Source organism: Thamnophis elegans, chromosome 8 (assembly GCF_009769535.1).
Source record: "Thamnophis elegans isolate rThaEle1 chromosome 8, rThaEle1.pri, whole genome shotgun sequence".
Lineage (NCBI taxonomy): Eukaryota > Metazoa > Chordata > Lepidosauria > Squamata > Colubridae > Thamnophis > Thamnophis elegans.
Window position 1 is genome coordinate 13821283 of NC_045548.1, and position 25389 is coordinate 13846671.

The following is a 25389-nucleotide window of genomic DNA, read 5'->3' on the forward strand; positions in this document are numbered from 1 at the left end:
CAATCTCACCATTTCTAACTCTTCTTTCACTAATGCTGCCTGACTTATATACCAGAACAATAGCATATAAAGAATATTCCTCTTTATATGCAGATGATACAGCTTGCAAACAAAAACCTTAATCTCTTATGGCACTGCAAAAGTCAATGCTCTTTTAGTTGTTACTGATTCAATGTTACTGTTCTTAAACATATTATTTTGATTATTAATAGTGATGTTCTACTATAGTTAATACACATATACTGTATTTTTCGGACTATAAGATGCACCAGAGTATAAGATGCACCAAGATTTTAAAGAGGTAAATAAAAAAAAAGTTTTTACACTCTGCAGGCCTCTCCAACCCTTTGCATGCCTCCCTTTTTGTGAAAAATGGGGCATGCAGAGAGCTTCAGAGGCCTGAAAAGTTCTCCTGGGGGCTGGGGCAAAAACAAGCAAAAAACAAGCCCATTTTTTGGGGGAAAAAACAGGGCATGCATAGGCTTTGGGAGGCTTGTACACAGGGGTAAAATCCAGCAGATTCTGACAGGTTCTGGAGAACTGGTAGCGGAAATTTTGAGTAGTTTGGAGAACTGGCAAATGCCACTTCCTGCTGGTCCCAGAGTGGGGTGGGAATGGAGATTGTGCAGTATCCTTCCCCTGCCATGCCCATCAAGCCACATTGCGCCCACCAAACCAGTAAAAAAAATGAATTTCTCCACTGCTTGTAGAGTACTCCTGTGGGCTTGGGGGGGGGGGAATGGGCAAAAAATGCCCCGTTTTTCGCAAAGACAAGCCCATTTTTTGCAAAAAACAGGGCATGCATAGGTTTTGGGAGGCTTGTAGAGTGCTCCTAGGGGCTGGGTCAAAAACAAAGAAAAAACAACCCATTTTTCACAAAAACGGCCCCATTTTTTGCAAAAGAACAGGGCACGCATAGGCTTGGGAAGATTTGTAGAGTACTCCTTGGGGCTGTGGGGGTATTAGCAAAAAATGGCCCGTTTTTTGCTTGCTTTTGCCCTCCCCAGCCCCCAGGAGCACTTTGCAGGCCTCCCAAACCCTCTGCATGTCCATTTTTGTGAAAAGTGGAATACACAGGGGTGGGGTTTGGGAAGGCCAAAAATGCTGTATTCAGTGTATAAGATGCACCCAGATTTTCAGCCTCTTTTTTAGGGGGAAAAGATGCATCTTATACTCTGAAAAATATGGTAATTTTTCTTCTGTTAATTAGTCTGATAGAATAAAAGAAAATAGTTTGAAGTAAAAAGTATAAATTGCAGAATCTCTTTTATACTCAAATAAAAATCACTGAAAGTATCTTTTTAAAAAATGGAAAGATGTTTGTGTTTATCCGTTCAATTGAAAAGGTTTACTTTGCAGACACACTTAACATTTTATTACTTGATTCTTTTGCATTTAATACTTCATTTGAATATTCAACTGATAAGCATCATCTTAGAAATGATATATGAAACTTCTAATTGTGCTCTGTAATACTGATAAGTCTTTGACATGATGGTCACTTAGTGGGGACTCTCCCCCCCCCAAGTTACTTATCCTGATTTTAAAATTACGATGGCTACTTAATGACTGCTGGAAAAAATGCTGGAAAAAACAGGGGTGATGAATCACTCAACTACTGCAATGACTTATAATCGTAATTCTGGGCTCAGTTATGGTCATAGGTCAAGAATATCTGTATAGAAGAACAAATTCCCAAGTGGAAGTAATCTCTTGAAAATTACAGGAAACTAATTCACATAAATGAAGCTACAAACACCAAGTGTCCTTCCCTGACTAGTTTTTTCTCAATAGAATTTCACAATAAAATATGTAGATGCATGCAAAATATATTATCAATACATTCAGTGAATTAAAGGAAACCAGAATGACATTGCTTATTCTCTATAGATCAATATTTCTAATGGAATGCATTAGTGGTTTTAAGGAAAGAGGGGAGATGTTCCTTAGGAAACAATCAGATAAGAGAAGCAGGAGCCCGCAATCACTGAACAGCAGAGAAAGAAACTGAGAAAAGATCTGTCCTCATAGCTCAGGCAGTTAAAAGTGGCAGGTGGGAAGTTTGTACTTTCAGATTTGCAAGATTCTGTTAATGTAGCCTTACAATAAATAGAATTAGTTCACCTAGTCCTGTTTCCTAAGAGTGCTGACAATATCAGGTATAATTATATTACTATATGAGGACTCGGATTGTTGGGGACAACATGCTGACTCTGTAAACCACTTAGAGAGGGTTGTAAAGCACTGTGAAGAGGTATAGAAGTCTAAATGCTATTGCTATTACAGCTATATTTAGAAAAGCTTTTTTTAGGAAAATCCATTTATTTTCTAAAGCCTTTAAGTGTTAATTGATCTTAACTTCACCCATTTTGAGGTCACCTTTTATATTTGCAACTGTTTTAAAAACAGAAAGGCAGACAATGTACTTAATAAGAAAACAATACATCAATACCTTAATGGAGATTAACCCAACAATAAGGGGAAGGAAGATCATTTCTTCTCCATCCCAACTTTGCTTATCATTGACTTCTATTTTGCCTTTTAGTTTCCATCTTTGACGGCCATGCCTCATGAAAATCTGTGAAAACAAAACGTGATGTCACTGATCATGTTCATATATACTTTGTTCTTATTCTCCCATTCTGAATCAACCACAATGAGTGAAGAACCTAACAGAACTAATGGATTTGCTTCAATGCATTACAGAAGTGGTTATATTTTGGATTGGAAAATAATGCAAATCATATATTTCCAAGGAAAAAACTGGATCGAATTCTTAATACATCACCCTAGAACAACACAAAGAAGAGAAAGAGAATCACCTTAAAGTGAGATGGGTTGCAACAAACAAATCTAATAAATAAATAAATAAATAAATAAACAAACAATAGCTATATAAGGTTGTCAACATAAATATTATTTCATGAAGCATTACAACATGACACATAAGTGCAGAATCACAAAGTATTCAGATTAGAGATATGACTTCGTTCTTGTTCTTTGTTCTAAATTTTCCACTTTACTATTTGTTGGTAAAATAAAATATCTGTCTTTGGGGGGAAAAAGGCAGTCGACTTGAACTATTGATCTGCTGTACTCAGCCTGTCCTGGTTAGATTTGAAGCCACAAGAGGGAAAGGATCTATGCCAAGAATAAAATATTTAGAGACTGCTGACATGCTTCCAAGACAAAGCTAAAGAAAGATCTGTTGTTATCTTGGAAGGCATCAATCAGCTCTCTGGGACCAGTCTCATAGTCTTTATGTGGGAACTGTTCAGAGTGCATTCATCCATAAACACAGAATAGTGGGACCTTTCTTGCTGTACAGGACATGAGAACAGTAAGAAATGCATGATGGAAGATGACATTTACAAAGTTACTTACCTCATACTGGTCTCCAGGGCAAAGTCGAGCAAAGCCAGCCAGACCTAGAAGCCAAAAACATTTAAAAACTGTTCTAGGTGAAATGCTTATGCTTGAGAAGTGGTTCAGATGAAATGTTTGCGTTGTCCCCTTATATATTAACGACAACACCCTACAATGTTGCCAGAGCACTTATGAATCTAAGAGAGCAACTTTCAGAGGAACTTTTATTCTCTTTTCATTAACAGAAATGATTGTTTTCCCATTTACCTTCTCTGAAGGACTGAGAATAGTAGTGACTGAAACCTGATTGCTTGCTATTACAAGGGTTAATATAATGCATGAGAACACTATTCAATTATCAGCAACTAACTTCTTGAATTCTGCATGCCCATTTGGCACAATCTGTGTATTAATGTAAAATATAACTTTCAAATTCATATGAAGAAACTAATGTCTGTTCAAATAAGGGATGCATTTAGTTTTCACTTCTCATTGGAAGTAATATCATTCATTTTCTCACGTTAACCACTGGGCAACTCTGTATCTAGAAATAGGTATCATTATATAGATCTAAAGTGAACAGAAAGGGACACTTTTTACTATGTTTATTTTTTTGAATACACATTAAATCCAATTAATATGGACCTTCTTTTACTTTTAAAGATTGGTTTGAAATTCCTGAGTTGCAAACTATTTTCACAGAATTTTCTCTGGAGCAAAAAACGATTCTACAGTTAACGGTAAGTAGAATTCACAGTTCCTCAGATTTTTCTTTCCTAGCACTTTATCAGTACAGTTCCTATATCCTTTAGGTTGTCAATGTCTTTCTGAAATGTGGTGTTTATAATTGCATTCAATATTCTAGCAATCTGACCAATGCAAAAATCACGACTTTTCTTGACTTAACACTAAGTATCTACTAAAACTCTCATCTAAGAGTCTCTCCCTTCTTCCCTTCATCTAAGTCTCTCTCTCCCCTTTCCCTTCCTCTCTGTCTCCCCCCCCTCCCCAAAATAAAATACTACAGTGAAGGGATTGGGTTTTAACTGTATGGAGCAGCAAGGAAATTCTATTGACATTGGAACAAACTTTTTGATCTCTAGGTGGCAGCAGTCCCTCATAAATTTTTTAATGGTTTAGTTTTTTAAAATATTTATTTGTAATCTACATTAATTATAACTACTCTTTAACCTCAATCAAATGCTTTAGGGGAAGTTTATTAAAAAGTATGACAATAAGTGCCCTTAGTTTTGTAGATAATCAAACACTACAGATGATGAAGATGATGTTGATGATACAATATTAAGCACCAGTCATGAGAGGTAAACCTGGTTCAGATCCTTCTTCTTCCCAGCCATTCAACGTTGCAATTATTGGAACCATTTAATTTTTGTGCTATCTTGCAATAAGGCTTTTCTTAGGGGAGGAAGAGGGTGCCTTCAAGCCAATTTTGACTCCTGGCAACTGTATGGACAGTTTTACAGTTTTCATGGCAAGATTTCAGAAATGATTTGTCACTGCCTTGTTCCTAGCGCTGAAAAAAAGTGACTGGCCCAAGATCACCCATCTAGTTCTATGCCCAAGGCAGGACTAGAACTCATGGTTTTTTTTTTATTTCTAGCCTGGTGCCTTAGGCACTAGACCCACCTATCCTTCTTACTGCAATTCTATGGATGTCTATTCCTTTCATGAAATACTAGTCCAGCATAGAACTATTGAATATGCTTAAAGTCAAACAAAAGAATCAGACAACATGATTTATGCATCCATCTGAATTAGGGCCTTTTAAGAAAATGGGGTAACAGCAACTGAGGGAACAAGAGAATATGTAAGAAAAGAAGAATGGGAACAGCTGGACATGTAGCCAGGTTATCTTCTCTGGCCTAAACAAATTACCTTTCTTTAGCTGGCATTAATGGAAAATTAACTTAAATTAGAAACAAAAGTTTTCAGTTTCCTTTGGCACACTATACAAAAAGAAGGGTTGGGATATGAATCTAATTGACAGAAATCAATCCGAAATCATGAGAAATCATGATTTCTCGTTACATTTTCATCAAGATGTCCTTTAAAACATAGTACATTTCACAACAGAACAGGGATTTTAAAAAGTGCCATATTTGCATCAAAAAAAGTAATTGCCTGGAGAGACTGAAAGTAAGTCTACTCTTTTACTAAGCCTTTTAGTAAGTTATTATGAGATACTCACTGTTTATTATCACCTTTAAAGCACAAAATGCATGTGTGACTCATAAATAGCTGCCATGTTAATAGACAGCCTACTGTTTCTCTGGCAGATATTAAGAGTGCAACTCCCATTGATCTTTTCTACTATCCAAATTCGTTCAGGGCTATGGGATATAGAATACAATACCTGGAAAGTTGCACATGGCTTATGCCAACAGCTAATAACACAATGGAAATACTGTTAATAATGGGGGACGGGGGAGAGAATGGGACTTGGCTATGTTATTTAAAATGCAATAGATGCATTTCCAAAGACACAACTTAATGAAAACTGATAATATATAATATTAGCAACCCAAGTCCAAGATCTCTCCCCACAAAAATACTTTTCTATGTATTCAGCAATAAATAAATACAAAATACAATAATAATTCCTATTTCATCAAGAAATTCTAGATCACAGACAAAAATAAGAATCGGCTTTCCTGAGACCAAGGATGATTAATGTACGTGGACTGTCTTTCTTTCTAATATCACATATTTATTATTTATTCAGGCAAGGAAACTATGGGCATTTATTGGGCAAATGAAATTCTTATTCACTTTTTAAAGCTAAGAAGATAGCTTCTTCCAGCTAGAAATATGTATCATATCTTAAGACTTTCAGCATCAGTCTAAATCCCAGAACGAAATTATTTTCCATTGGGTTGATATTAACATTAACATTAAAATTCTTATTTGTTTAGTATTTATAGACTTGAAACATTTACTAATACTCTGCAGAGGGATTTCCTTTAATGTTATAGTTTGATTTTTGTTACCGTGTTTCCCCGAAAATAAAACAGGGCTTTATTTTCTTTTGTCCCACGAAATATGGCCTTGGGCTTATTATAGGGGGAGGGCTTATTGTTTTGGGGTTGCCAAGCAGCTGCTCCCTTGCGAACTGGCTCCCGAAGAGCTGGGCACAGCCTCAGGGGCGAAGCAGCCATGAGGTGACCACGCTCACGAGCAGCTGCCCGGCAAACCCCCTCTCCAGCCAGTCAGAGCGCCATTCACTGACCTAGGGGGTATTCATAAGGCGCCAAGGTACGTGGCGCTCTGCCTGCTCCCGCGGCTTGGCACTGCCCGGCTGGAGTGGGGGGTTGCATGAGCGCCTGGTCCACCCCCACTGCACTCCGAGCATAACTTCTTCTCCGGCTTCCGAACTCCAAAACTCGGCTGCAGAGTCTTCCAGCAGTGGCCGCTCTAGGAGTGCGTTCTATGGTTGTGGGCTGGCTGCTGGGAGACTCTCTGTCTGGAAGACTCTATCTGGCAGCCAGCCCACAACCGTAGAGTGCACTCTTAGAGTGGCCGCTGCTGGAAGACTCGGCAGCCGAGTTTTGGAGTTTGAAAGCCGAAGAAGAAGTCATGCTCGGAGCGCAGCGGGGACGGAACAGGCGCTCACGCAACCCCCCCTCTCCAGCCAGCCAGAGCTCCATGGACTGAGCTAGGGGATATCCCAAATTTGCCAAGCCACGGGAGCTGGGGAGCGGGCAGAGCGCCACGTGCTTTGGCGCCTTAGGGATACCCCCTAGGTCAGTGAATGCTCCTCTGCCCGGCTAGAGAGGGGGTTTGCCGGGCGACTTCTTGTGAGCATGGTCACCTCATGGCTGCTTCGCCCAGAGGCTGTGCCGGCTCTTCGGGAGCCCGCTCGCAAGAGAGCAGCCGCCCGGCAACTCCCCCCTCCAGCCAGGCAGAATGCCACTCCCCAACCTAGCGGTATCCCGAAGGCACCAAGGAATGTGAGCGCCTTCCCTCCCCGGCTCCCACGGCTTGGTGCCTTCAGGATACCGCTAGGTCGGTGAGTGGTGTTTCTGCCTGGCTGGAGGGGGGGTATTGTCCAGGGGGCTTATTTTCGGGGATGGGCTTATATTTTTGCCCGCGTGAAAAATGTGACAAGGTGTTAGTTTCAGGAGAGTTTGTATTTTCGGGGAAACGGTACTTGCCCATAAGCACATATATTTCTGAATGGGGAGAAAACAAATTAAAATGAATAACAAGGGTTTTTTTCCTTAAGGAACACTGGTCTTAGAAATGCTGCTGCATTAACTTGCTATGGAACTGCTCCAACATACCTTTAAAGGTTAACATTCAAAGCTTTATATTTCATATTAAATCATGCTAAGTATTGTTAAAGTTAAAGATCCACTTCCTACAAATGTACCTGCTGCTAGCGTTCATATCCATTCCTACTCTTGCTGGGAATCTATATGCTCACTTTATTGCAATGCATGATTTAGGTTAATGCTGAAAGAAAAATGAATCCTCTACAATAACAATATGCTGAGACGAAAAGCACCCATCCTCTAGTGAGTACTCAGATGTTGAGAAACAGATCCTTACGCAGATATCAGAAAATGTAGCCTAAATCATTGCATTTCATTTATCGTAATCATAAAAAGTACCATTTGAAAAATGAAAACATCAAAGATAAGTAATACTGCTGAAATTCAGATTTTGCATATTTCTCTTTTCTAAGTACATTAGGATGTGACATAGACAAATACTTCAGGGAGAAAGCTTCTAAAAAAATAAATAATTTTATGGCCCTGTCTGCAATTAGAAGTAACTACTTTGGTGACACTAGATTGAGTATCAAATACATGTAAATCTCTCCTTGGACAATTAAAATTTCATAATTTGATACTTATTTAAGTAATATATTGCAATAGGTATCTATAGAGTCCCACAGATTTTCATTTATAAGTTAATTAAGGATTAATTAAGATGAGGGGTCTCCATGAGTTATGACCATAATTCTGGGCTCAGTTACATACATTGAAGACTACCTGTATAAGTTTAAGATTTTAAATCTTTTTTTGGAATAAACAGCAAAAGAGTGATCAGCACTTTTGATTTTGGAAAGTTAAAAAAGTGACAGAAATTAAGTTTTCAAGGAAAGAAATGCCCTTTTCTATTTTTGTGGTGTATTTTATTTCACCACAAGTGGAGAGGAGAAGAGAGGGGACAAAAGAAGAGAGGAAAGCAGCCAAAATCTAAAACAAGAACCCTCAAAATATCAACAGATATACAAGGGTCTCTTAGTATGCTCCAAGTTAACAATTGTCAAGTTTTTCTATTGATGTATGAAATTCAGTCTATATATGAATTGAAGTGACTTTCAAGGGAAAAAGAATGTTAAATTATAAATTCACAAATTTCTCAAGAGGCAATATTGTCTACTAAAGACGCTTCTGTTCCACTCGCACTAATAAATTGAGAGAGATATGGATATCTTTAATACCTACCAACTATTTATTCATGCAATTCTAAGTATACAGTATGCTCCAGAGGTGTTTATCTTTTTAATTAGTCAAATATTGATCTCATAAAAAGTAATATCAATATTTACGATTTGTAGCAGACTTTTTTTAGCTCTACAATAGGATTAATTGCATAATAAAATATATGCAAAAAATAAGCATCTTTTAACTATAATTTTTGATCTTAAACCTTTTTACCCATATCTTTAAACAAGACAAAAACTTTATAAAATTTGCTCTAAATGCTTGCTATTTCAATTAACATGAGACATTTCAATTTAGAAACACAGCGGAAACATTTGGAAATCTTTATACCCAAAGAGGTGAGTGAGAGACAACAAACCTCTTATCTAAATTGAACTGTCCTCTCTGTGCTGTCAGAAACCACACACAGAGATCCCTTGCTGAGATCTTTTGTGTAAAAAATGGCATGAGGGTCAAGACAATTAATTTACCTTTCATCTTGATGCAGAACTCCCCCATTAAATTTTCCAGCTCTCCTTCAATGGCACACATGTTCTGTGTAGGAAAACAGAAGACTAATATCAGATCAACTATTCCAAATGAACTATATAAAGGTACCTTAAAAACACATTGAACTGTGTTCATTACCACTAATTATAGTGTCATGATTTCTGAAGTAGGCCTTGGTTGAGTTTACAATAATAGTTAACGGGTGGGAAAAAAATCAGTGCTCCCTTGGAAATCATGCCTTCCTGGTTACCCAGGGATCAAAATCCAATAGTTTCTTCCAGATCATTGAGTTTTATTAAAATGAATCATATAAGCAACCATTTTATCTACCCATAGGTTCAAATATTCCAGCAGGACATTTGGAAAACTATATGAACAGTTGCTTTCAATTGTAAAATACCCAATGAAATACAAACACAGGCACTCTTTATACTTAGGACTAAGCATTTGCATTAAGTACCACATCAAAGTGCTGTTCATTTTGGTAATCATGTTGTATTATAAATTATTATACTTACATCACATATTATAAAACATTTAACTTTACTAAGTAAACATGTATTCCTAGATATATGATCAATTCTACACCAAAATTTAAGAAACTGATATTAATCAAAATTACTAAAATAGTCATGCTTGAAGAAGAGGCAAATCCTATCTAATATCTGCTGGAATGTTAATATTCCACTCCGAGTGAATCAAATGTCCTTAAATCCTTCATTCTTGAAGGGGACCTTCGCTTTACAAACTATTAATTGCAGTGACTTCAACACAATGTTTCAGATTTGATTTTAAAATGGTGCACTGGCCTACAGCTTTTAAAACTATAGTGCCTTTTCCTGAAATTGTGTAGCATCTCAAACTGTAGAAGCATTTTTCTAGAAAATAGATATAGTGGCTTTAATGAATTCCAAATGGATCCTGTTGGGTTCCTAGTGGGTGTGTCAAATTTTTCAACTTTCAATTTCCAAACCTTAGGGCTACTCAAAAGATGTGACATGCCTTGGGGATTGTAAAGATATTTTGGTTACTTTAATAGAATTTAGATGTGCTTTTTAAGTAACCACATAAATATAACTTTTTAACATTTTGTTTCATTCCTACAATCTTGCTTAAGTTTGGTCTAAAGCACTTTTTTTTGGAATCAAACCTCATGTGCTAAACAGGCTATTTTTTATGGCAAAATACACAATGCCGCATACATTTAATAATTTTCACTGTAAATACATTTTTTAAAAAAAAATCCATAATCTATTTTTTTCACAACAATTGAATCTTTCTATTGCAATAATTGCAAAATTTCAATCTAGAAAGTCTAAAGAAAACGTAGATCATTTTATACCTCGGTATATTCTTTATAGGTTTTATTGATTTCTGATAAACTCTCTCGAGCTGCCTTGCTAGCAGGGGACAACCCATAGGCTTGCTTCATTTTGCTGGCACCATCACGAAGCCGCCTTTGGATACAGTAGGCTTCAAAGAGTTCATCTACCTGATAGGAAGAAAAACAGCAAAACTGAGAGGTTGGAGGAAAAAAAAAACAATCGAAACCAATAGAAAGATGTATGAATTATTCAGGTGAAAATATAGTAATTCATAGGGGAAAATGGGCAAACAATTTCAGTGCTAGTGGTGTCTTTGTATGGAAAATAATTATCTGCGTAAAGGACATCATTCTCTTGTCTCACAACTATTTTTCAAAATTTAGTATCTCAGTTTTCCCAATGAATAATGGGGAATAATGAACAATTATTATGCTGAGCCATTTAAATTTTATGCAAACATTTTTCATTAAGGTTTCTTTCAACACTAATAATACCTGCATTTAATAATTTCTTATAATTTGATTTAATTTTCAGAATAAGTAAACGACAGCAGCAACATGTTACTGTAGTATACAAAAACGTTTGCTTAAGAAGAAAAGGAGAATATTACATTCTTGCCAATATAAGATCTCCTACTAAACAAAAATTGGAAATCAAAGCCCAAATGTTTTTTTTCCTACCAGATAAATTATTACAGATTAATTTTATGCTTATTTCTTTGGAACAGAGGCCCACTATGCTTAGTGAAGCTAACTTCCAGACAAGAAATAAAAGGAAATGTGGTCCCAAGAACTACTCATAGAATTGTTCTGCCATTTAAATAGCAAAACATTCCTTATGTTCCTTCTATGTAGGTACAATAGGAGCCGAGGTGGCGCAGTGGTTAAATGCAGCACTGCAGGCTACTTCAGCTGACTGCAGTTCTGCAGTTCTGCTGTTCAAATCTCACCGGCTCAGGGTTGACTCAGCCTTCCATCCTTCCGAGGTGGGTAAAATGAGGACCCAGATTGTTGGGGGCAATATGCTGACTCTGTAAACCGCTTAGAGAGGGCTGAAAGCCCTATGAAGCGATATATAAGTCTAACTGCTACTGCTACAATATATTTCTTGCAAGACCAAATCACACAATTATCATTTCCTACAGTACATTATGTATGACACTTTGGTATAAATAGAAAACATTTCCATTCACAGGAAGCTAGAGACTTGATTTTTATTGATTCCCCATTGTACTCTAACCTTTTTCTATTTTTCTAATGATTAGAAGACTTTCTGAAACATTGTAGTAGGATACTGCACAAAGATATGCAATGAGTGAAAAATATGTAGTACCTTTAATATGCATGGGAATAGTTTCCAGGAACAACAAAAAATAACTGAATGCAAGAGACTTAACAGATTTTACATACCAGACAGACCCAAACAAAGCACTATAAAAAGTGAATACAGGAGGTCCTTGACCTATGACTAGTCGCTTAGTGTCCTTTTGAAGTTACAATGGAGCCATCCTGGTGTTACCTATGACTGATTCAAAGTTATGATGGTCATATATGAACCTTGGGCACTAGCAGCTCAGATATGGTAGCCTGAAACAATCCAGATCCAGCAGCAGGATATATTTATTGAAAAAGGTGTAGATTCCTGTAAGCTACAGATGCCTATAAATAAACTCTTTGTAATTACCAAAACTATTATTTATTGGTCTAGTATGGCATCTGAAGATCAAAATTCAGAGTATTCGGCGACTTCAGCTAGTCCAGAATGCGGCCGCGCGAGCGATTGTGGGTGCACCTCGCTTCACCCACATAACACCTATCCTCCGCGAGCTGCACTGGCTACCTGTCGATCTCCGGGTGCGCTTCAAGGTGCTACTTGTCACCCATAAAGCCATACATGGTAGTGGATCTGGGTACTTGAGAGACCGCCTACTGCCAATTACCTCCACGCGACCTATTAGATCTCATCGATTAGGCCTCCTCCGAGTTCCATCTGCCGGTCAATGCCGACTGGCAACTACGCGGAGGAGAGCCTTCTCGGTGGCAGCTCCGACCCTATGGAACGATCTCCCCGTGGAGATTCGTACCCTCACCACCCTCCAGACCTTCCGCACAGCCCTCAGAATCTGGCTATCCCGTCAGGCCTGGGGCTAAGACTGTAACCCGCCCGAATGGTATGAATGTTGTGTTTTTAATTATGTATTGTCTTATATGTTAAAAGGTTGTCTCCCCCTCCCCCTTGGGTTGTGAGCCGCCCTGAGTCCCCCCAGGGAAAAGGGCGGCATATAAATAAACTTCTACAATCTACAATCTACAAAATACCTGACCATAAAAATTGTCATGTTATAGTCTTTACTTCTATTAACAAGACTGCTGTACATGTACCACAAAATGGTACATATTTTTTTCCTTGTCAGCTTGAGCAGATCTACCACAAACCCACCAGTGACATGCAAAAGCTGTCATGGCCACATTTCCTTCCTTTACTTCCCTTTCAAAACTTAAATTTAGGACTCAGCTTTCACCACAAAGCTTTCACCAGAATGCGGATTGCTTGTCATAGTGATAAAAGTTGTGCAACTTTCCTTGAAATGTTTTCAATTACAATCGCTTGTGTTTTCTTCTAAAAGCCTTGCTTCACATAAAGTTCTCCATGGGTTTGTTACCATGGGTTACAGAACAACAAGCTAACATACTAAGCAATTTGGATGTGGATTTAGTTCTGTAGCAACTCAGTCTTATGTAAAACGTTGAAATCACTGTTCTGAGTGGGAGGGACTCAAACACAAAGTACCCACTCATGAGATTGCTAGCAGGAAACATGCTATTTTGGATTTATTTTCTTGATGAATATTTGATTTATGAGCATGAAATAAATAACAGGGTTACGTTTTGAATGTCCCATAAAAGAAGGTTGCATTTTTAAAAAAAACACCACAAGATAATTCTATACTGTTTGACGTCTACTATTATAGAAAAAAGGAAACATAATTCAAGTGCCTCATGCAGCAGCCTTACAGCTAATTTCATTTCAGTTACATGCACCATTTTCAAAATACAAATGGCAGCAATAGAGACTCATGTCCTAAAATATGGCCTTCAGCAATAGGCACTCAGCATGACTGAATAAAGTGCTTTGTTGCACTTAGTGGTGTGAAATATTTTATTGTACAAATGAAAGAGAAGTAACAACTCTCTGAACGTGCCTATGTGATTCCATGCATATTATGTATCATGCAAATATTATGTATCGTGCAAATATATAGACAGGGAAATAATGAATTATTAATAGGGGATGACCCTATAGGGGTATTTTAAACATTCTGGCAATTGGATGACAATTAAGAGCTCTGTTGGAAGACAAGGTTTTTGTCAAAAATGAAATGTTCTATCTAGAAATGTATTTATCCTTCAGGCAAGAAAAGATAAGGCTGTTAATAGTACATTAATTCTGTTATCTCACCTCATTTCCTTTTGTTTCAGGTCAGTTTGAAACAGACTTGCTATGAGAACACCTTGGGGAACATGGCAAATTCCCTTATAGGCTGTACAAGAGTCTTCTGCTAATTTACATAAGATTACTTGCAAGCCTTAATCTATGTTTATCTAAAGAACTGCTTTGTGAGATGGTTTCTCTAGACTACCAGATACAGCATTGCTAGACAGGCTTTTTTTGAAGAACAAAGTTGGAAACAGAATGAAAGGAAATTAATTACCTTACTGATATGAAACTCAAGCTTTCTCATATATCTTTCAATTGCTTTCATTTGCTGAAAAATAAAATAATCAAAATAAGAACAGATATCTGAATTTAGCTGAATCAATGCATACTTCTCTCTGTGTCTAATATTCTCATATAAGACCAGGTTGATATACAAAAGTAATTCACTACTTCCTTGAAAATGAGAAGCTTCAGGTCTATCTATCTGGGCAAGGAAGACACCAGAATTAAAGTGCTTTTAATTTCATTCTAAATTTACGAAATAATCACGAATGGATTTGGACAAAACAGGGTTTCCCAGTTCCATTAGATGTATCTCAAGTTACTGTATAAAAGGGTTTCAAATCACATACTGTACTCAATCAATATTTTATGCACTTACTGAGATGTCCCTGTAATCATCTTAGACAAGAATCTTCAACTCACTATTTGAAATTGATTTTGTGGACTGAAAGTGGTGTTTGCCAAGTAAATGAAGGAAAAATGATATGATTTTTTACTTTATGAGTTCTCTAACTAATGAGATGCCATGCTGCAGCCTTCTCCAGATTTTAATATATGTTGGGACTACAACATCCACAATTTCCAATTAGAAGGAAGATTTTTTTTCTGCTACCACACATAACTGAGATTATTTGTCTATTGAAGTATAGTAATTACAAAATACTTACCTTGTCAAGTTCATACAGCACCCCCTGAAATGAATGAAATGAATGTATTACTAAAAATAAGATACTCTTTCAATGAAGATGTGATAGTTTTAAACATAGTGTCCTAACAAATTGAGCCAAAATGAAAACAACTGCAATAAATAAATATCATTTTTTAAATTGCATTTTTTTCAGACAGTTAAGGGTGAGAAGAAATAGGGGAACATAAATTCAGTTCTAAATTTTCCAGAAAATGTTTACATGCAAAGGCATAGGCAAAGAGATAAAATGGTTTCCTGACATTGTTGTAATCATTTATATAGAGTGGCCCACACAGATTTAATATACAAAAATGCAACCATAATTGTCTATTTTGAGAAAAGTGGTTACAATAACTTTGAAGTACTGTACTGAGTTTTTACAAATGAATTAACTCTCTTTCCTCCCATATCTTCTTCTCTCTTTACAAAAGTCATTATTATACAAAAATAATGATATACATTGTTCACTGAACTAAATGTTGGAATAGTATGATATAGATCTAAGGGGAAACATATTTGTGAAAACAAAGATCTGGTATATCAACATCATGTGGTAATATAGGTATATTATAATCAAATGCCTGAAGTGGCAGAATATGTATTGTATTTGTTTAAAACATAATGAGCCCTTAGTTTCATATGCAGCATCCCAACATTAAAACCCAATTCTTAATTTCCTTGTTTAGCACATTGTTCTCTACTATTTTGAATCTTTAGACAAGCATACCAGCCGCGAATTTCTTTTCATGTCCTTCAATTGACTACTTAATTTATCCAGTTTTGTTTGATGAACTTCTAAATATTCACTGTAAAGAGAATACAAAATTGAAACATCAGCAATGTTATATTCCCATATAAATCTAAATAAATAAAATGTAACTTTTTAAAGACTTAAGCATTCTTTCTTTATAGAGTAAATATTTGGCTGAAATAGATACTTTTACTCATAAATATAGTTCATCTGTGGAAAAAGACAGAAAAGTCAAATTTTGCAGATGTGATTTATAAAATATAAATAAAAATTACTCATATACATAAAACTTTCTCACTTATGTTCAGTGTCCTTAGAGGACCACAGAAAACTGCAATAATCTCTCGCATCAGAATCACACTTCAGTTTGCTTAACAAACATATTATTTGAGACAGGTTCTCTCATTCTTACAATGTTTTAGTATATTGCAATAATTGCAGCAGGCATGGAAGGGAGACTAGAAAAAAGGTGCATTTATAAAAGCCAAATCACAATGGACATGCCATTCTTTTTAGTTTTCAAACACAATTGACAAAGCTCTACATAACTCTACTCTCGCCCAATTCCTAAAGTAAGTTGACCAACAATTAATTAATATCACTGGGCTGAAATATACCACTGTATATTTCCTCACTATTGTTACAAACCATGCTAAATGCAAGACATCAGCATAGCATGCCATATCCCCCAGAGTTAAATACAGAATCATTTGGGCATCAGCTGAAATAACAAAAGGTAGAGATTCTTGCAGCTATTATGCACTAAAACCGAAAGATAAGAGGCATCTTTTGGACTGAAACTATCCAGATGACTAAATACCTACGGATTGTGCAAATCAATCTTTAGGCTATCAACAAACTAGGTACTTTTGCTGGTTGGAAACTGATTAGCTATCTTTGACATCAGTAGATAAGTTCTTGTTTATCACACAAAACTTTTTTTTTCCTTTTTGAGCAATACATCCAGCAGTAATAAAAGCTCTTACTCCAATCCATTCTTCAAGGCCTTGTAAACTTCCTCCATTCTTTCAGGCTGCGGCTCCTTAGTTGAGCTGTTACTTTTGTGCCCCAAATGGTGTGCTTTCTTCACTTTGGCTTGGGGTTTTTTGAGTGCAGGAGAATTCTCAATAAAGGAATTACATCTGCAATGAAAATGGAAAGCGTTTTTTTCTTGGAAACAAATACATTACATGTGGAAAATACATGTGGAATATTTTAATATTTTCTAAGCAGCATTCCCTAATGTTTCCAAGGAAAAAACATAATGTTGCCTGCCAGAGAAGTAAAAGGTGATTGGTTATGAAGCCATCCTGGCAATTGGCTAGTCAGCATCTGATATTTAGCTTGCTAATAAGTTCAGTGCTTTTATCATTCCATTTATTCATTTACTTAAATCTGCACTATGACCTATTGCAAAGATTTAGTGGAAGTAACAACAAATTAAAATACACCATACATATTCAATAAAACGAAGAAGCTTGATGAACAGCTATTTGCTTGCTCACAACAGTAAGTGGCATCATGGTCTTTAGTACCCATTAGCCATTTTAACTCATTTTCAGGCAAAATGTAAATTATTACAAAACAAAAACGTGATCTCAATGAGCTAAGCAACTTTGAATTTGCTTAGCCTGTTTGAATTAAAGTGGTGCAGAGAAATTCCCTGGCAGCTTCAGCCAGCATCAAATTAATCCTTGCTGCAAAATGCAGCCCTAAGAAAACACAGATTTGTAATACTGCCATCAAAAAAAACAAAAGAGTTTTAGTATTAATGGACAATCACTTAAAAAGCACAGTACATGAAACATAGAATTAGAGGTAAACCCTTTCTAAAAACTAGATAGATAGATAGATAGATAGATAGATAGATAGATAGATAGATAGATAGATAGATAGATAGATAGATATTGATATAGATATAGATATAGATTTTACAACCCCCGGTATGCCCAAATATGGGAGGAAGATCACTACTTCCGTTCTCTGGCTGGCTGATAAGGAGTCGAGCTCTGTGGCTCAATGGTTAACACATCTGCCTTAGAGGCAATACAGCACAGGCTCGATTCCCAGTAAGGGTATGGCTAGCTGATGAGAGCTAAATAGCTTGAAATAGATCTATACTAGTCTCCCTTTATTTATTTATCAGCACAAATATAACATATATATATATATATATATATATATATATATATATATATATATATATATATATATATATATATATATATATATATATATATATATATATGTCCTTCAAAAGACAGGGCCAGCTGTAGGTTTGAAAATTATTTAAGCAGATATCTTTGCAAAGGGGTGGACTGTAACAGGCTGCAGTCATGTTTTTCAATCTAATCATCATATACTTCCCTAATGCATATGTACAATTGTACTGAGCATTGTGGGAGATCTAATATGCTCAGTATTAAATAATGACATTTAATATGAAGATCTATTCAGATTAATGCAATCACCCCAGCCTTCTGAAATATTGCTGTAAATGGTTACCTGGACTTACCTAGATGGAACTAGGTGTAAAAAGAATCAAAATATTTAACAAAGCAAATAGTCTGACTCAGCCTTATATTTTTATCTTTTCACTGATTGTGGAGGATGGGAAAGCCCTCCTTTCCATTCCATCCTATAGAGCTGATGGAAGCTTATTGGAGTAAAAGGGGAGATCAGGTCACGTAGAACCTTTGACAAAGCTTGTCTAGTAGTTGCTTAAATGCCTATTTTAATCACAAACAGTGTCAGATTTATTACAGAGGCAGAGATACGCCCTGAAATGAGAACAGATCTCCAGAGCTAAAGTGATTGAGATATATGAGTTTTCTTTCAGTTTACAGCTTGACTTTGAAGGTGATACTTGCCTGGATCGTCTTTCTTGAAGACCACTGAAACCAGCAAAGGACTGGCTTCTAATGATCCCATTAGGGCCTCCTGGAGAGAATGAGTGAGATCCTACTGACATGATTTCCGGGGATCGTGAAGGTATTTCTGAAAGACACAAGAGTAAGAATGTCAGCCAAAATGTAAGGTACAAGTGGGTTTAAATCAAGTCCTAACAACCTCTAAGAACAAAAATAAATGATATAATATTCATGCAATTTAATTATTATTATTAGGGCTTGATACTGTATTCAAGTCTCTGAATGCTGACAATATAGTACAGTATATGCACACTATCATAGTCTATTTCAGCCTGGAGCCAAAAAAATGTGTTTGTATTGATAGGTGAAAATATATCATTTTATTTCTGTGGATTAACAAGTTCAGTTGTTCAATAGCATTTGTATCAATGGCATATCCAATATACTGCTAGAATCAAAGCTCATATACTATTAGACTAAGAAACCATAAAGTAGAAATTCAAATTTGACAGATTGTTTTGCTTAAGAATCTGTACTTCCATTAAAAATAAAGCAAACTACCCTAAAGGAAATTAGGGCAAAACATTTGCTTTAGTGCTAAATTGAGAACCTTATTGTGAGCCGCCCAGAGTCCCTATGGGAGTGGGCGGCATACAAATTCTAATAAACTTGAAACTTATGGAATTATGCAACAGGAATTCTTGTCCACAGATATTAAGAAAGCAGAATCTTTTTTCTTTTTTAGAAACTCACAACAATGACATTAAAATTAAATATTGACTTTCAGTAATTGTTTACATGCTCACTTGTAAGAAATAATCACAGTAAGTATATATAGGACTGTGACATTAGCAAACTATAAAACATTTTAACCTCTTGAAAGTGCTGGGAAAGGAACCTTAGATAGTTGCCGACGGGAAAAAATCCAGAGAGAATTTACAAAAGTTAAAAGAACATTATAGATTTCCAAAACAACAATTGATAACCAACTCCTATTTAATACAAAATTTATATCAATCTCATGAACAAAATCAGACAAGAACTCTTTCCGTGCAATATATCTACACTTCTAAACAGAGGCTTTGAAAGACAAAGCAAGCCACTCCTTAGTCCTGGAAAGAAGACAGAGGCATCCATGCAATCAAAGCCAAACCCTTCTTTCATGTACATCTCATGCATGAAGAAAAGGGCCGAGCTTTACTCATCTTGACAACTGAGTTGCCATCTTGACAACTGAGACGGAATTCTAATGATTCCCATATTACTAACAATTGTTGTTAATGACAGGGATCCTGTCCTAATTGGCTCTGCCTGGAGTAGAAGATGATAGTATTTTAATCATAAAAAGAAATGGAGAAATATCCTTATGATGATTCTGCTACTCTGGGGCTCCTAAAAACAATCTAGAGGGCTATGTTTGTGTCAGAGCAATATGAAAGATGCTACATAGATCGCCACCCACCTGTTTCTGCACAAGGGGTACCATATGGATAATTCTTCAATTAACAGCAGAGATGTAATGGGATTTTATACATAGAAAATAAAATATTGAAGTACTTAATGTGTACAGCACCTGTACTGAATATATATTTCTTTGGGCAAATTTAGATTGATTGGGCATAAAAATTAGAACTGGAACCTTGTAGAGACCTGCTGTTATCATTCAAACCATATTCATTTAGAGATGAATGAATGCAGAATTTTAAAAGAAACTGTAAAACTTTGGTTTCTTAGTATTTCACACTATTTTGGTTGTACTCTTAAAATAAGCTCATAAAAGTTGTCCTGAATTCAAAGGATTTAAAGAATTTAAAGACATCAAGAACAAGCTTGATTACTGTGGTGACAGTTCTAAAATTCCAATGCAACTTTTATGACAGTAGCAGCATTTTAAAATGAATTATATAAGATATCTCTCAAAGATGTTCCTAGGACAGCTGAAACTGGGTTTTTTTGAGATTGTCAACATTACTTCCACAATTTATGCAGCAGATAAAGCCATATGAATGTAATATGGTAGTATATCCATACTACCATATACTATAAATCCATTAGTCATGTTATAATCCAAATTTCCAATTTACTTTTGATCTTAAAATAGACCAAAATGGGTAACTTTTGGAACTATCCTATTTGTAAGACGTATGGATTCCTATATCTATTCAATTTGAAGTCCCAACAGATTCCGAATATAAATTTATTTAGGGTCACAGTATGCCACATTAACAGTTACTGAGCTGTTGCCTAGCTTATATGAGCAGCATTCTCTTAAATGTTTACTGTAAATGGATTTGTTAAGAAAAAAAGAGCTTAGAAACTTTGTCAGCTTGTAGAAGTTCAATGGCAAGAACTTTCTACAGCAGATAAAACAGAAGGATAATCAGGAAAGGTTGTTAGTCATGAAGAGCTAAATTGCATATGGTAAGCTGCTTCACAGTCAAAAGCCTCTTCCTGTCAAAATAAAATAAAACAATGCCAACATCATGCGTTCCATCATGTTCCTGTTAAAGTACATAACGAACAAGAGGCTCATGGTTGTTATAAAATGGATATCTGCCAAATTGAAGAGAGATGTTTGCAAGATAATGTGTGAAAAATCAGGAGAATAATTTATGTTCAGAAAAATAAAGAAATTTTAAAAAAATAATTAAAAATAATTAAAAAACCTAAAAAAGGCAAAAGAATACATATGTACATTTGCATACATATAATGTAACTTCTAATGTTATATCTCATCTATGTCCATCTCTCTCTCTCTCTCTCTCAGATGCTGAGCTTGTCGATCAGAAAGGTGAGCAGTTCGAATCCCTAGCGCCACAAAATGGAGTGATCTCCCATTACTTGTCCCAGCTTCTGCCAACCTAGCAGTTAGAAGGCACATAAAAATGCAAGTAGAAAAATAGGGACCACTTTGGTGGGAAGGTAATAGTATTCCCTGTGCCTTTGGCGTTTAGTCATGCCAGCTAACGGAGACGTCTTCGGACAGTGCTGGCTTTTCGGCTTTGAAACGGAGATGAGCACCGCCCCCTAGAGTCGGGAATGACTAGCACATACACTATATTGCCAAAAGTATTCGCTCACCCATCCAAATAATCAGAACCAGGTGTTCCAATCACTTCCATGGCCACAGGTGTATAAAATCAAGTACCTAGGCATGCAGACTGTTTTTACAAACATTTGTGAAAGAATGGGTCGCTCTCAGGAGCTCCGTGAATTCCAGTGTGGAACTGTGATAGGATGCCACCTGTGCAACAAATCCAGTCGTGAAATTTCCTAGCTCCTAAATATTCCACAATCAACTGTCAGCTGTATTATAAGAATGTGGAAGTGTTTGGGAACGACAGCAACTCAGCCACAAAGTGGTAGGCCACGTAAACTCGTCCAACATCAGTGTGTGACCTCACAAATGCGCTTCTGGAAGAATTGTCAAAAATTCCCATAAACACACTCCTAAACCTTGTGGACAGCCTTCCCAGAAGAGTTGAAGCTGTTATAGCTGCAAAGGGTGGACCGACATCATATTGAACCCTATGGATTAGGAATGGGATGTCACTTACCGTAAGTTCATATGCGAGTGAAGGCAGATGAGTGAATACTTTTGGCAATATAGTGTATGTGCAAGGGGAACCTTTACCTTATCTTTACACATAGTGTGTACACACACACACACACACACACACACACACACACTCTTAAGTGTTTATTTTTTATTTTTTCTTAGTCATTATATTAAATCTTATTTTTTGAATTTTCAAGATGTTAAAGTAGCCAATAGACTGAGACATTAGTTATCAACAGGGTAATAATGGCATTCCACCTGTGGAAAACTCCTGGCATTTCACTAGACTTACCATTACTGGTGCAGCCTCTAAGCCAGTGGTGGAGAACCTATGGCATGTGTGCCAGACGTGTCACACAGAGCCCTTTCTGTGGGCATGCATGCCGTCGCCACAGCTCTGTTTCGGGACTCTGTTGTACATGCATGTGCGCCTCCCAACGGCCAGTTGGTCTTTGGATTTCTGCTGCGCATGTGCAGGGTGCTGGCCTGTATGCCCCTGTGCCTTGCAGTTTGGGTGGGGTGTGGGTGCCTGAGCAGGGCATACGGGTGCATGCGCCTACACCTTGCAATTTGGGTGTGCATGCACATTTTGGGCACTCAGTGCCTAAAAGGCTCCCCATCACTGCTCTAAGCTGATTATCTGTAATGGTTGGTTGAACTTCTTCATTTTTGCTAACCCCAGTCCAGGAAGCTCTTGTGGAATTTCATTTCTTAAAAACGTCTCAGTAAACTAAGGTGCATCCCAGGGACCGCACTCAGAGAGAAGCCATAGAGGGAAAATCCAATCTAGTATCGTTGTCACCTCTATATTCTAGGGATATACGGTATTCCTCTATATCAGACTGCCATATTGTAGGAAACTCCAAAATATCTCTGCTGGAAATTAGATCCATAAGATGCTTAATGTGGACCAAAGAAGTTGATATTGCCACTAAGTCTTGATCTAATGATGATCAAGATATGATGTTAATATTCTGTCCCTCATATTATATTCTCCCTGCTCCAAACGAAAAATATATTTGTAAACCGGGGTAGATGTCAGGCCATGCTGATGTGGAATAAGTCCATGGTAGTCATGGAAACCATGAAATCCCAAACCACTCCTGACCATAAACCCAAACATGGAGGTGGACTGTTTCTAGCAGGGAGAATCACTCACCAACAGTAACCCCAGCTTTATATGGAAGTAACAATAATCAAATTGAACATAAATGACCAAAATCAGGAACAATTCAATTTTTTAAAAATAGCACATAATAAATACATTTTGTTAAAAAAATCATTCTATCCACTATTATGCAGGAGTAGCAATGAATCTGGATGCATCTTTAAGTTGCTGATGGAATCATTTCAGACTGATTACAACTTTACCCAGACCACATTGTACATCAACTTCCACATTACCTTCAAGTTCTCAACCATAACATCTATTAAAATCAGTTCCACAAGAATAGAAGCATTCATGTTGATATAACACCGTATCTTATATGGGCATGTGCAGAATACAGAATTGAGTACAAAAATCAGAAATACCAGGAAAGGGTTCACGACTATAATTAATTAATATCACCATTTTTCATTTCCACTGGATATTCCAATATATATGGCTGTTTAATTTCCTTCTGATGAATTTTTTATGGCTGTAGTTGATCCTGTTTTGGTATGAATATGAAGCTCCCTGAAATAATCGCATGCATTCATTCTTAATTCTTTGTTATTTCTACACTAGTGCATCTATTTAATGAAGACTCTGAATGAAAAGATTTAATTCTATTTCTTCCCTTGGAAGGTTTAAAGGTAACAAATTGAAGAGGCTGAACTGTTCTGTCCTATCAATTATGCTGATGTCTATATTCTTTGATTATGGCTAATTAGTAGAATTACAACTGTAAAAGTCAAAGCAATACAATTCTTCTGAAGGATTTGAAGAACTGAAAATATTACATACACTAAAATTCGCTTAGTAGAAATGAATATTCTTTTACAGCTTAGCAAAGAAATTCCTAGCCTTAGGGTCCCATACATTCCCATCTATACCATGTAGCACAACGATGATCAGAAATTGCAGTAAGTTGTAAATTCAACATCTAAGTTACTAAGAAACCCTTGATTATTATAATTATGATAGAATTGCACCAAATTCAATCTAACTACATTTAAATAAACCTCTTTTGAGATATTCAGATAAATGCATGGAGAATTAAAACTGCACAAGAACTGAAGCCGTCCCATCCCAGCCACCAATCATGTTGCTAAAGAGAATATATACACCTGTTTGCTTTTTTTCTGCCCAGTTTGCCCCCATACAATCCAGTAAATGACTAAAGAGGGCTCAATAATTGCTCTAATCCTAGAATCCCTTATGTACAAAAACATTAGTGATTGCGGAGAAGTAAATTTCACACGTACAACAGGATGTTTGAGCAACTGGCTAATTCAAGTGAAGCAATTAGGAAAAATACCTCTAAATGCACACTGACATCTTTTCAGAGCTTTGATTCAGATGGATCATCTATGAGAACTGGACTACGTTCACAAAATATCCTTATTATAAAGGACCCCAAGAATTCTAAAACTGCAAAGATGTAATAAACAATTCCAGAAAAGTCAACCGAGTGACATTGTACATGCTTGGAAAAAAAGAGGAGGAGAACATTGGTCGTTCTGAATTATAGATCTCTCTCCCTCTCTCTCTCAAGACACACAAACTTACTCAGACACACATACTTACCATTTGCTGAAGGCAAAAATCCCTTCAAGAATTTTTTATACTGAATACTTTTTTGAAAGAGAAGCAACATAACTAATATCATAGACATGTTGTTATGCAAATTACCAAATCAGTGTTCTTTTCAATAAATGTTTAAATAGTAGTAGAAGGTCTTAGAGAAGATCATCTTTTGAATTTTTCCACTACAGCCTCTTATGTATTAGGAATGTTCTCAATCTTGCTTTACAGCAACCCTGAGTTTCTATAACTTAAGTATATGGCTTCCAAGATTGCTTTTAACAACTGCACAAATTCAAAATGATTTGAAATTTTAAAAAAATATCTAGAGGGAAGTAATGTTTGCTTTTCTCTATTAGGATCAATACTACATAACTGGAAATAAAGTTATTGCTGGAAGCTAGCACAATTTGTCATTT

General features: G+C 36.4%; 1 protein-coding gene across 1 annotated transcript in view; it reads right to left on the reverse strand.

Moving 5' to 3' along the window:
- Nucleotides 1-25389, reverse strand: part of RIPOR2 (RHO family interacting cell polarization regulator 2) — a 75952-nt gene that overhangs the window by 21344 nt on the left and 29219 nt on the right. The window contains 9 exon segments of the mRNA XM_032222250.1: nucleotides 2453-2578; nucleotides 3385-3428; nucleotides 9311-9374; nucleotides 10672-10821; nucleotides 14367-14420; nucleotides 15043-15066; nucleotides 15790-15868; nucleotides 16800-16955; nucleotides 18684-18810. Coding sequence (XP_032078141.1) covers nucleotides 2453-2578; nucleotides 3385-3428; nucleotides 9311-9374; nucleotides 10672-10821; nucleotides 14367-14420; nucleotides 15043-15066; nucleotides 15790-15868; nucleotides 16800-16955; nucleotides 18684-18810 — 824 coding nt within the window.